Here is a 12,678-nt window from a genome sequence, read left to right as displayed (position 1 = left end):
AGATCTGTTTGGATTACAAACCCCACAGGTACAGAGTATATTGGAAAGATACTTAATCTGTGAACCAGACAGATACAATTTAGCAGAAAACAAACAAGCATTGTCCCCAAAATGTGAAAGTATTAAGCTAGTGTTGCAGCCTTGCAGCTAATGCTTTGGATGTTGTTTTGGTAATTACAAGTGGGCTGCACTTAAGACAAGAATCCAGAGGAAGCATCACCTTTTCTCAGGTTATAAAGAATCAACTGCTTGTAAATAAACGCTCTCTGACTGTTTGTAAAGGAATGCAGGCTACTTGCTTTTATCTTGGGCAATGTCCTTAAACTACATGCAGGTACATTAATACAATTCATTGTCAGTAGTTACATGCCACCAGTTGTTCACTATATGGGCACAAACTGAAATAAGCTTTTTCATTAACAACAGTTTTAAAGCATTTTTGTGTTTTTTTTATTAAATACATACTATCTGTAAATATTTAATTAAGGTCACGTGTTTTCTAGTTCCTGTCCAACTATTCATATATCAACTTGGTGAGAGTATGTGCCTATTTTCAACTACATTTGACAATTGTAGATATAAGAAATGTAAAATAAAAGAAATAAAGAGACTATGGAGGAAAGTGGTTAATAGTGTCTTAATATATGAAACATTTGGGAACGTGCACATACTTGTTTCTGTCAATCCTCCTGCCACTTTTTCAAAGTGTGTGTGTGTCAGCCAAAGTTTTAAAATGACAGCTATAACTCAGCATGACGTCAGCGTATACAGTATAGTTCTTCCTAATCCCCTGGACAAAGAGACTGAACAGGGCATTACATTTCCACTGCTGTCCTTGCAGTGGGGAAGAAGCCTGTAGATAAGATGCTATCTATGAGATGAACAGCAGAGCCGCATTTGGTTTCCTGTGTCACTGCTGTACACTGGCAAGAGTGTGTGTGCATGTGTGTGTATGTGTGTTTGTGTGACCGAATACATCATACTATATGTAGCATCATAGGTTTTCTTATTGGGCAGCCTATGACTTGATGATATGGATCCCCAAAGTATTCATGAAATGTGGAATCACATTAATAAAAGGTGTAAAACATAAACATGTATTAATTATTTCTTAATACATGTTTTAATTTGTTTTCGCAGTGTATCTGTTATTTATTTCAATATGTCTTCTTATATTTAATATTGAACTCTTTAGGGTTCCTTTGCTGAACATCAATCTAGGCATGTTGATATGGATCTTTTAGTTGTGCTGTCATAGTAAGATACGAGTGAAACATTTCTTAATTATTTTTCTATCTTTGATTTCATTGGCTGTCATAAAAAAGTAGAGATATAATTAATATACCAGTAGTGTACAGTGGCCTGTGTGTATGTTAAAATCTTGTATTAAGGATGTTTCAGTAATATGTTTTCTAGAATGAGGATCATGTACAAATAAGCATAACAGATTTAATTTTAATGTATTACAATAGAAGTAGAGTGTGTAGATTCTCGTGTTCAGCTAGTGCATCAGACGTGTTTTTCACTCACACAATGACTCAACAGATATGGTCAAATTTTAATATATGCAGCTGTCTGCACCGCTCCACCGCAGTGCACTGTTCAACGCTTCCTCAGTCAGTCCTGCTGTGTGTTAAGTCACGTTATCTGTTAGCTCTGTTAACTGTATTAGCCCTGTTAGCTTTTAGCTAAGTTAGCTAAACACAACCACAGGAATCTGCTGCCCACCGGCTGCTAACAGCTAACTAGCTTTCCTCCCACCAACATACAAAGACACTCAGTTCTCTGTTCAGTTTGTCATTTGCTAAGCCACATACATAAATACATACAAGCAGACAGTTAATTTTACACCATTTAAATCAAGTGAAAACCAAGAGTCATGACATAGATAAAGAAGCATAAAGAAGCATTTGGGTTTCCTGTTGATGTCTCTACACCACAGTCAGTTTCTGCTGTACTTGTGTCTGACCTATTCAAGAAAAATGGGGCAGTTACCAAGGAGAGAAACCAATCGTTCATTCTAAAAATATAATCTCAGAGCCCAGCAAGTGAGAGGTGCACAGTCCCCCTCCCGTTCTCTCTGCCATGGCTCAGAAGAAGTTCTATGTCATAAACAAGGCTGAGGTGATCATTATCCAAGCAGTGAGTGGCCATTCATGCCCAACCTCATGGCAGGCTCACTGTTGAGATGTGGTGTGCCAATTATCTAGAAAGTTGACTGCTAATTGGTTTGTTTGACGTTGGGAGGACCTTAAAGGAAGAGGGATGAAATAAAAATGAATGCATGGAACAACAGGTGAGAAAGATGGGAATGCAAAAGAACTATCACCTTGCTATTATATTTGATATATTCCTTGCACAGGATAGGTGACAAAGTAGGTAGATAAAGTCTCCTTAGTCAGATATTGACTGGCCTGTCTACATGACCACTAAATTAAATTAGATCAAAGCTGTATTTTATAAGAGCTGCCATGTGATTTGGGCCACAGGTCCCAAGATGGAAAGGAGACCTAGAAAAGCAATACATGGTGTTTTCTGGGAAAGAATGCCCCTCCTAAAAACACCAATTCTGCTCTCATAGTCTGACCCATTTTAATCTTGGCAAGCTAGTCAACAAAACATTTTCAATCGTGATTATTTTAGTCGATTTACTGCCTGAAAAATGACAACCTCTCACAGTAACATAGAGGGTTTTGTAGCAGCAGCCATGATTATAATTCATTAGACAGACCAACTGTAATATTATAATAATAATAATAATAATAATAATAATAATAATAATAATACAATTTATTTATAGAGCACTTTTCACAGACAGAAAATCACAAAGTGCTTAACAGAGCAGAGAGTCCATGCTGGTAATGAACCAGCATGGACAAAGCACCCAATTTTCAGTGTGCCCTCTTTCCCCTGGGAGTTTTGATCATAATGACAGCGCTGTTTGTTGCCTGGTTTCATGCTGAATCATGATCACACAGCCACAGGCCCCACGTTCTCTTCCTTTTCTCACCTCTCTCTCTCTTTGTCTCTGGAAAAGAAAACATAAATTCTGCTTGAGATTGTCATTCGCATGGGACAAGTGTGATTTGTTTTATTTAAATATTTCACCAGCCTGTAGGATAACATGAGGTAACTGAGCTGCTTCTTTGACTTGTTTTTCATGCCTCATGATAACTCCTAATGGGAGGCCATGTAGCTATTGTATAGTGATATATAATAGTCAACAACGGGGCAGCAGTTTTGCCCTTCAGCCCACTTTTTATTTGAATGGTAACCACCTTAATTAAAGTGAAGTAACTGTCAGTTCAAGAATTAAAACGCAACAGAGATAAACTGTGTGTAAGTCTGTGGTCCATGTTTGACCACATTCCCCAAATTAATCTTTTAGACATAATGCCATGTTATAATTGTGAAGCACCATGTAAACATTAGTGAACCCCAATGCAACCCCTTGTATTGCTCAGACATAAACAGATAATGTTTTTTTCCCCATTTGCCTTAGTTTTTCTTTGCTGATCTGTGCTCCGTCCATTAGTCTTTGCTATACTGGCATGTATTCCACCCATTTGTCTCCAGCTGATGGAGCACTCAGTAGTCAATTTACTGTTGAGTGGACCTCTCAAGTATATTGGCTTATCATTTTTTCATGTACACATGCATTTTTATGATAATAGATTATTATTGCTACATAATGGGTTTTTGTGATTGAGAATTAATGGCGTAGTGCAATTAAATTATTTCTATCTATTAGGGTTTGGGTTGGTTTATGTTTTTGGTTTGTTACAACATTTCATTGTAAACATGTTTATTTTAGTTTGCTTATTGTATTATTGTATACTGTATATTAAATATATGACATTGCTATTTACTGTTAACATCGCTATTTAAAAAAATACTATAACACAAAACAATACAAGCAAGTATTAAATAAAATCAATACACCATTGCACCAGAGGTCTCTTCTACTTACAATAAAAAAATAAAAAATAAATTAGTTTTTACAAACAGAAAGTATAGGGTTTACATACAAGAAAAACCGTCAAAACATAAAAAAAGGTATGCACTTTTAGTTTACATAGGGTCTCATACATTGTATTCGAGATTTGAGATATTAAGCTCTAACACAGTTTTAATTAATTTAAATTAAATTAATTAATTAAAATTAAATGTATTTAGTTGCATTTCTATATGGTAACATGTTCTATCACAGGTTGAAAAAATAAAGTAAAGTAATAATAATAATAATAATAAATCACGTCAGAGTAATTCTCTTCCTCTATTGGCCAGAATATTTAGCTACAGGATTCTGATTGGCTATCGTTGCGAGTTCAAAGGGTAGCTTGTTATGTAGCCATCTAGCCGTGGAGGGGTGTGCTATCTGCTGGTTTTGTAACAGCCTAATGTGACACTGGATAATATACACTTCACGTGCCCAAAGGCGTCGTCGCTTATTTATTTGACCTGTTAACGTTATGTTTATTTTTGCATGTGCTTTGAGCGCAGACGACGTGGACATGCTAATATTAGCTGAGTAGCTACCTAGCTAGCCAGCTAGCTAACCTAGTGACAGGTGCTCTTCCAAAAGACTTATTGCATCAAAAGCTGGACTTATAGGCACACCCAGGTGAAGGACGATTTAATGGGTTGTGTCAGAGCTATGGCATCGACCAGGTTACTGTGTTTGCTCAACGCGAGAGTAGCAGACTCGACCAAAACATTAGCCAGGGCATGCTGGAGTGTGTGCCCCAGGAGACATATAGGCAGTTCACCTTCAAGACTGCATGGCTGTATGTCAGCTTGGGTCATTGATCAGTACGGTACTAATGGAGTTTTGAAGTACACAGAAGAAGTCCCCGTCCCCACTGTCAGTTCTCCCAGTGAGGTGATGATTAAAGTCCATGCGGCTAGTCTCAACCCTCTTGATACATCTATGAGGGGTAAGTGCTGGCACTGAACAAAACAATGACATAATCGGGGATTTGTTGTTCTTTTAATATACCTGCGTGCTTTGTCATTTCCAGGTGGTTATGGAGCTAAATTGCTTAAATTAAGAAGGGATCCAATGTCTGTGATGGACAGTGATAGTGAGTTTCCTCTGATTCTGGGTCGTGATGTGTCTGGTGTAGTGGTGGACTGTGGATCTGAGGTTACCCACGTTGTTCCAGGAGATGAGGTATGAGCTGCACTGCACACCTCTCTTTAATAACTGTATTCATAATTTGATTTTGCCTTGTATATTTTAAAATGTATTTAGTTTATATTATAGTTTTTCCCTGACGGACACGCATAACATAGAAGACAGTATGACAATACAAGGACATGGCTATCGCACAGACAAGACAAACCAGTGGAAAGATGGTTACAGTGTTAAATTATGATATGCATGCGTTTCTATTTAATACATAATGTGACCATAGGAACACATGCATGCACATGCTTTGCTCCAACAGATGAGATGGTTAAGACCAGGAGTGAAAATGATGAGTCCAATACTGACCGTGTTATATTACAGAGAGAGGAGGGCATGATGGTGCATAACTTAGCAATGTTGGAATAAACTAGATCATCATGAAAATCAATTATGAAACCATTTACTGACAAGATAACCAGACACTGATGTATTTTTTTTTGTGGTTCATCCGGCAAATTGAATTATCCAGAAATCAAGTTCTTCATCATCGTGAAGCAAAAGTTGTAAAAAAACAAATTGCCATAAAACTGTCCGGCTCATTGAACACAGTGGTTCCCAACCTGAGGTCCCAACGTCCTGGGGCAGGATGATCAACAGCATAGGAAAAAAAACGGGATATAACATAAATTGTTTTGTTTGTATTATATATTATTATAATATATATTTTTAAGGTGTCACACGCCCAAAAGGTTAGGTACCACTGATCTATCATATAAAGATATTAGTTGCAAAATAAATGGCTGCTGTAGTAAAAATGTTTGGTGTTGACTTTAAAAAAATCTATACTGTCATCATATCGCCGACCCTTAATACCTGCAACTTCACAGTCAAGTCCTCCAGAGACATTTTCTTGGAGGAAAGATGAAACTCTTTCTTGCTTGATCATCACATGAATAATAATGTGAGACCTCTACTGTGCTGCCTCCCACAGTTCCACATTACTGTCTTCCCGCAGATACAAATGTGATTATGCAAATTCAACTTAATGTGATTGAATAATAGAATAATACACTGTTCCAAAAATGCACATACAGTATTCTAGTAATCTTTGGAAAACGCATGGTGAGAGGAGATCTGCTGACTAAGAGCTTAACAGCCGATGAATCAGGTTAAAAAACAAACAAGAGTAGGTGGTTGAATTGAGTCGTGTCCAGCTTGTTAAATGTCACATTTCTGTTCCAGGTGTGGGCTGCTGTTCCCCCATGGAAACAAGGCAGTCTGGCAGAGTTTGTGACTCTAACAGAGTATGAGGTGAGCCACAGAGCTAGCAGAGTCAGGAGCTTTTGATTTTCATCATCAAGTGACCGATTAAATCGACTTCCCTGTCAGTATGTTGTCAAACAAATGGAAAGAGTCGATAAAGAGCTCTTGTATGAATAGTAAAAGATGTTGGAACGGAAGTCTGGAAGAAGTGCACCCGGTTATGTCATCCTGCAGTGTAAGAGGTAATCAGGATTTAGATGGTTTTGGTTGCAGGAGTCACTGTGGCACCAATTATAGAGGGACACAAATTACTTATTTTATCTTGTTCAGCAACACATAGCTGGCTGCCTTCACAGTCGATCTGATGACTAGACTGAGCTTGTAAATTGATAATTGAAAAATAAAATAAAATGTTGTGTTGATTTGTTTCTAACTCTTGGCTGATTTTGCAGGTTTCCCATAAGCCAAAATCATTGAGTCACACCGAGGCGGCATCAATCCCCTATGTAGCCAACACGGCTCTGTCTGCACTCGTCAACGCAGGCGGTCTTTGCAGAGACAGCTCTTCAAATAAAAGGCAAGCACCTGCCTGATCCTGGATACTGTCACCTTGTATTGAACGTCTCTACCCCATCGCCCTCTATACACAGAAGTTAGAACATAAGACGTGTGAATCACAGTATCAGGGAAAAGAAGAAGTCTCTGAGAACTATAACTATCTTTAAGGTCTTGGAGTTTCTAAATGTGCTCTTTGTCTGTTAAATCAGTCCAGTCATGCAGAGCTATACTTTTGACAAGACACATCTTTCGTCACGTTCGTTTCAGTGGTGGTGGCTGGTCTTCTGTTTCATTCTAATTGGCATCAAAAGAGTTTTAGGTGCTGCCTTTAACCCACAGACTGTGAAAAATCTAACCTGGTGTGTAATGTAATGGAACTTTCACTCCCCGTCGGATATAATAGCTTCCAATCCTGCAAATCCCCTTTTACCTCCGCTCTTCCACTGCTTGAAGTTTGCTTAAATAAGTCACAGAGTAATTGAACGACCCTCTGGTTGCTGCTTTTTATTTTCTTTCCTCCTAGAGTTTTGATCACTGGAGGCTCGGGAGGCGTTGGAACATTTTCTATTCAGGTAAGGCAGCGTGTATTCCTCATGCATGCTGTGACTCCTTTAAACTCTGTATGAGTGGAAGGCCACTCGCTGTGTCTGTGTGTGTATATTTCTGTTTTCTTCCTCTGTGTGTTGCCAGCTATTGAAGGCCTGGGGTGCCCACGTAACCGTCACCTGCTCACAGAACGCCGAAGGCCTCGTTAGAGGGCTGGGGGCCGATGAGGTGGTGGACTACACGGCAGGAGATTCACTTGAACAGCTAGAAATGATGGAAAGGTATGTGTTGCTGTGAAAAGTGTTTTATTTATTTTTTATGTAACCAGAATATGAAATCCCGTAGCACATTATGTGGCGACATCTTCACTAGCTCCAAGTTAAAGCTCCCTGTTTACTACTGAAGTAAACCGTTATAGGCAGTGCCAGTTCAGTAAAGGTGCTAATGAAAAGAACATTGTGTGCACTTCCCCCCCCCCCCTTTTTAAACGCCCCTTAAATGTGGTAAACATCTTCCTGTCATCATGGCGCAACAGCTCACTGACTGGCTTTGTAGTTTCCATGGAAACCAGGGCTCAAGGCCTCGGTGGATGTAGACTCGCCCCCCTCTTCCCCTCCCTGAAACTAAATTGGTAAAGCCTGGCTTTTGCTCGACACTTTAAATCAGGGCTCCAGCAGTGAAAGAGGACACTGACCCACGATGATGAAACATGCGACGCTCTTAGAACCACGAACCTGCGATGAAGTCCTCGTGTGTTTTCTGTGTTTGAAACCTTTCTCCACCAGGGTCCCCCGAAGTTTGACAGTCTTGTCTTTGTACCGTCAGGTTTGACGTGATTTTGGACAACGTGGGTGGGGAAACAGAGCAGTGGGCGATGGGCCTGCTGAAGCCCTGGTCTGGGGCAAAGTACGTCACACTGGTAACACCTTTACTCCTCAACACCGATTCCCTGGGCCTACTGGACGGGATGTTTCAAGCTGGATTCTCCCTGCACAGCAAGGCCATACAGGTGAAATGAGCAGAACAAACGGGGATTAAAACAGAGCTGATGTTGATTATACTGCTGTTCATGGTCTGACATGCGCATCCATTTGCCCCGCAAACAACTTCTACCGTCATGTTGTTTATTCTTTACGAAACACTTCCAGTTTAGTACTTGTCATGACGCCATTGGCAGCATGGGTGTGGACCACAGGTGCTCTTCAAACTGGAATGGAATACTTAATCATCAGTGGTATGGAAAGACAACATTGTGTCATGGGTGTACACCTGTTCCAGCCAGAGCTTTTACATTTTATGTCTATTCAGTTGATCAGATAAATCGAAGATCAGTTGAAACGGGGAAGGAACAATCATGTTATAACTTGACTTAGCTTCTTTACAAAGGTTCATGCTTGAGCTGTAGAAATACACCCTGCAGGGTTTAATTAATATGACTGTGTGCAGGTGAAAAGGGAGTTTCCGCATTAAGAGTTTGAGTCCCTGCATGGGTGTAAGCCTCGTGTTATTGCATGTAGGTCCTATCCCTCCAGCTGCTCTGTTGGTGGAGTGCATGTGTAATGAGGGAAGAAGTGGGTGAAGAGGGCCAGGACAGGGTGGAGCTGCTGTGTCAAGTCGTTCTGGGCATTGGTGACAGCACGGCTGGCAGTGTTGGAGTTGTCTCTGGATGGGACTGTGAGTGTGGGCGTTGTAGATGCGATGTGTGTGCATGCATGTGTTTGCTGCTGAACCAGCACTATTTGGGTGTTTGTGCAGATTGTAGCTGGCTATCCCCCCCCCCAGCAAATACCAGTGTTTGTGTGTTTCTTGCCAAGCCTCTGGGCCCCTTTGTCAACGGTCGCAGCCAGCTGGTCCGTTTGGCCAGGCTCAGCCACATCAGTCACACCCTCGTTTCCCAGCTCTGGACAGCACGTCCTTTTCATCTGGGAGATCACAGCACAACTGAGCCCTCTAGTGTTCAACTTCTTGTCAGCACTGACTTATTTTACCGAATCTTTTTTTCTTTTTTTTCTCTCTCCAAAAAAGGTGTGGCAAAGTCATGCCGCATAATATATTATTATCAAATATCAAGTGTTCAATATTATAATTAGTACATTTCTTTCTTTCTTTTCTTATTTTGTTTGAGATGCTTCCTGGTGCACCTTTTATTGAGTGTGTTTTTCCTTGTAACATCATTAAATGAACAAAACAAAATACCTCTTCTCAGTGGATGGATGACATGTCCCGGAATAACAGAACAGTTACCGTAAAACATATCTGTAGAGGAATCATTATATGTGAAATTGTACATAGGAAGACTCATTTCTGAGTAGCTACCGTACATGTCGGTCACTGGTCTATCAGCAAATTTGTATAGATTTTTTTTCTTCCATGTAATCCATGCAGTTATTTCTCACTCTTGGTATGTTATATGAGTCGATGTGGATGTAGATACAATACGTCTATTTTGGCCTTTGTTTCGTCTTGGGACCTTTTTGTTTGTAGACTCAATATTTTCATTCCCAGATAAAACCACTCTGTGTTCTTTTCCACCCAGTGAGGTGCGTACCTGCCTGACCTCTTATTGTTGCCTCTTAGAACATAATATCAAGTGGAGTCTTCTATCGGTGGGGATTTTATGCGCCAGATGGGCCTGCCCTGGACGAGGTCAGCAAGCTGGTGGATGCAGGGAAGGTACTGTACTGCCTCATTATCGATATCATACATGCGGGCATACTTGTCATTCAGAACAACTTATGCTGACAGAATGGGGAGATGTAAATCCCCTCATTCCCACACCAATCACAGCCTGATAGTGGAGTTCATGCAGGGATGGAGATCGTACAGCATATGAAATATGAACATACCAGGGATTCCATGCATGCCCGTATTCAAGGATCCCTGGGGCTTTGTTAAAGAGTGAGCATCGCATTCCCGCTGTGCACCGTTGGCTTCTGGGCGATTTGAGTCAGGCGCCAGGAGACGGTGAATGGATTTTTAAACAGTGCTGAGCAGCCATTCGTAAAAAGCATGTGGGACCTCTGTCCTTTTGTACCGGGGCTTACGGCGAGCGGCGCACTCAGACCAGTGGCGGGAAGCTATAGGCACACACAGCCCCCCCCCCCACACACACACACACACACACGCACCCTCTCTGTCTGCAGGTCCTATTCTCAGTCAGAAGTGTGGATGGTTTCCAGTGTGACGCAACTGCGCTCCCCATTCATTGTTAACGACAAGAGATGCTGACCAGAATAACAAGCCTTTGCTGCTCGTGTTGTGTGACTAGCAGAGGATTGTCCAGCCTCATCACATTCCTCATCCCGCCCACACTTTGTCACATTCACAGCTATGAAAGCAGAGATGATGGAGCAGTAGGAGCTTATGGATATTTGCTGGTCTAAAGTGATTAAAAATGATGACTGTAATTTCCCACTGGTGTACATTGGGGGGGAAAACATCTATAGTATACACCTTTTAGATCTGGGTCCAGTAGTATTTGAGATAGAATAGCTATTCATTTTGTCTGGTTTAGAGCACTCACTGCATGGAGTTTATCTCCTCAGCACAACACAAGAAAGCATATGTTGTCACAGAAAAATGTACCGTATTTTCCGCACTATAAGGCGCACTTAAAAGCCTTTAATTTTCTCAAAAAACGACAGTGCGCCTTGTAATCCGGAGCGCCTTATATATGGATCAATTGGTTAATTGGTTGATCCATACTGGTTGTACACGGCGCTCTGTCAAAATGTTTCAGTACGACTGGTAAACTACAAAGCCGCACCGCGGTAAACACCGGTACTGTGCTTACTCCTAGTCCAACACCACTTGTGTGTATAAAGACCCCAAAATGGCACCTTTCAAGAGACGCTATTCTGATAGTGACGACGCTATTCTATTCTATGCGCCTTATAATCCGGTGCGCCCTATATATAAAAACAATTCTAAAATAGGCCATTCATTGAAGGTGCGCCTTATAATCCGGTGCGCTTTATAGTGCGGAAAATACGGTAATTGACTCAATCGTCAAACGGTCTACACAAGTCTTATAAAGCAGCCCACTCATCCATTATGCCTGCCCATTAAAACAAAAGCCGAATACTATTCGTCCCATGGCTGATATGCTGAGGGTTTCAATATGATCTCTTAATTGTTTCCTGACTTTGCCTCCTGATTGATTTTTAAGCTCATATTCATGATATTTTTTCTGCTGGTTCACTGCAGATCCTGCCCGTAGTGGAGGCCCAGTTTCCATTTACCCAGGTGCCCCAGGCTTTTCAGAAGTTGGAGAATGGCCACGCCAGAGGGAAGACGGTAGTCAGGGTGGCTGAACAGGATGACAAATGGGCCGAGGAGTTGGTGCAGAACGGTCGCTCAGAGTCTGAGCAAGAAGTACGAGAAGCGGCCAACCAAAACTAGAGACAGTAAGCAGAGTGCCAAATGAATTGAGCTGTGATTCGCCTCACCTTTTTAAAAGGCTACTCTTGACAGCAGCAGACTATTAACCAAAGCGAGCAGAGGTGCTGCTGTTATGCAGCAGACTACAAGCGTGACCTGAGCGTGCCAACTATTGCTATTGTTATTCCTTCCAGTACTGTCCTGAAGTTTTCACAAGGTGTTTTGAGTTATGCAGCATTCCTGTCATGGTGAAGTTAGCATGATTACCAGCCGTGGACTTATGAATGCCATGCAGGACAGCACCGAGCTGGTACAACTTTTGGTAGCTTTCTGATTGCTGCAATCTATCCACTAAGGAGTCGCATAATAAACTTGGAGGGCACTCGGAGAGCGTAGACCGTAGACCATCCGCCAAGAACAATCCTCTGCAAATGGGTTCTTCCTCGGCCCATGCTACATATACTCTTCCAACAAGTTTCATAAAGTCATAAATCGGGGGGCCAGTTGTTTTTCTGTAATCCTGCTGACAGACAGACGTACAGAACCAAACCGAAAACGTGGTGGAGGTAAAAAAAAAAAAATGAACCGTTCAATCTGAAGCATTAAGTCTGTACCTTGTTGTAAACCAAGTGCTGCTCAATGTGCTGTACCATGTATTGAACACATTTATTGACAAAAATACGTTTATTATTCTGAAAACGAAAGAGTTGTGTGCTATGTAATTTTGATTAAACAAAGAAAAGTCATGAGAAATTGTATTTTTTTGTTCCCTCGTATTGCATGCAGCTTGAAAAGGCTAT

The 12,678-nt window shown here is 41.1% G+C and overlaps 1 protein-coding gene across 1 annotated transcript; it reads left to right on the top strand.

The window, feature by feature from the left end:
- Window positions 1–4,339: 4,339 nt before the first annotated feature.
- On the top strand, window positions 4,340–12,636 carry LOC142942021 (NAD(P)H oxidoreductase RTN4IP1, mitochondrial-like). Its single transcript, XM_076084178.1, has 9 exons — window positions 4,340–4,937; window positions 5,022–5,173; window positions 6,374–6,442; window positions 6,847–6,971; window positions 7,476–7,524; window positions 7,643–7,779; window positions 8,324–8,507; window positions 10,076–10,171; window positions 11,705–12,636. The coding sequence occupies exons 1-9, from the start codon at window positions 4,640–4,642 to the stop codon at window positions 11,897–11,899; spliced, it is 1,305 nt and encodes a 434-aa protein (XP_075940293.1). The 5' UTR covers window positions 4,340–4,639; the 3' UTR covers window positions 11,900–12,636.
- Window positions 12,637–12,678: the final 42 nt, after the last annotated feature.

Source organism: Anarhichas minor, unplaced genomic scaffold (assembly GCF_050575085.1).
Source record: "Anarhichas minor isolate MPS153535 unplaced genomic scaffold, ASM5057508v1 ptg000136l, whole genome shotgun sequence".
NCBI classification, from domain to species: Eukaryota; Metazoa; Chordata; class Actinopteri; order Perciformes; family Anarhichadidae; genus Anarhichas; species Anarhichas minor.
Note: the sequence above shows the minus strand (reverse complement) of the source record. Positions and strands in the feature narration are given on the sequence as shown.

What these genes read in the sequence shown, in the direction of transcription:
- LOC142942021 (XM_076084178.1), top strand. Translation starts at nt 4,640, where the DNA reads ATGGGTTGTGTCAGAGCTATGGCATCGACCAGGTTACTGTGTTTGCTC. An exon ending in GACAGCTCTTCAAATAAAAG is followed by an intron (nt 6,972 to 7,475) that starts GCAAGCACCTGC and finishes CTTTCCTCCTAG; the next exon opens with AGTTTTGATCACTGGAGGCT. An exon ending in TTGGAACATTTTCTATTCAG is followed by an intron (nt 7,525 to 7,642) that starts GTAAGGCAGCGT and finishes GTGTGTTGCCAG; the next exon opens with CTATTGAAGGCCTGGGGTGC.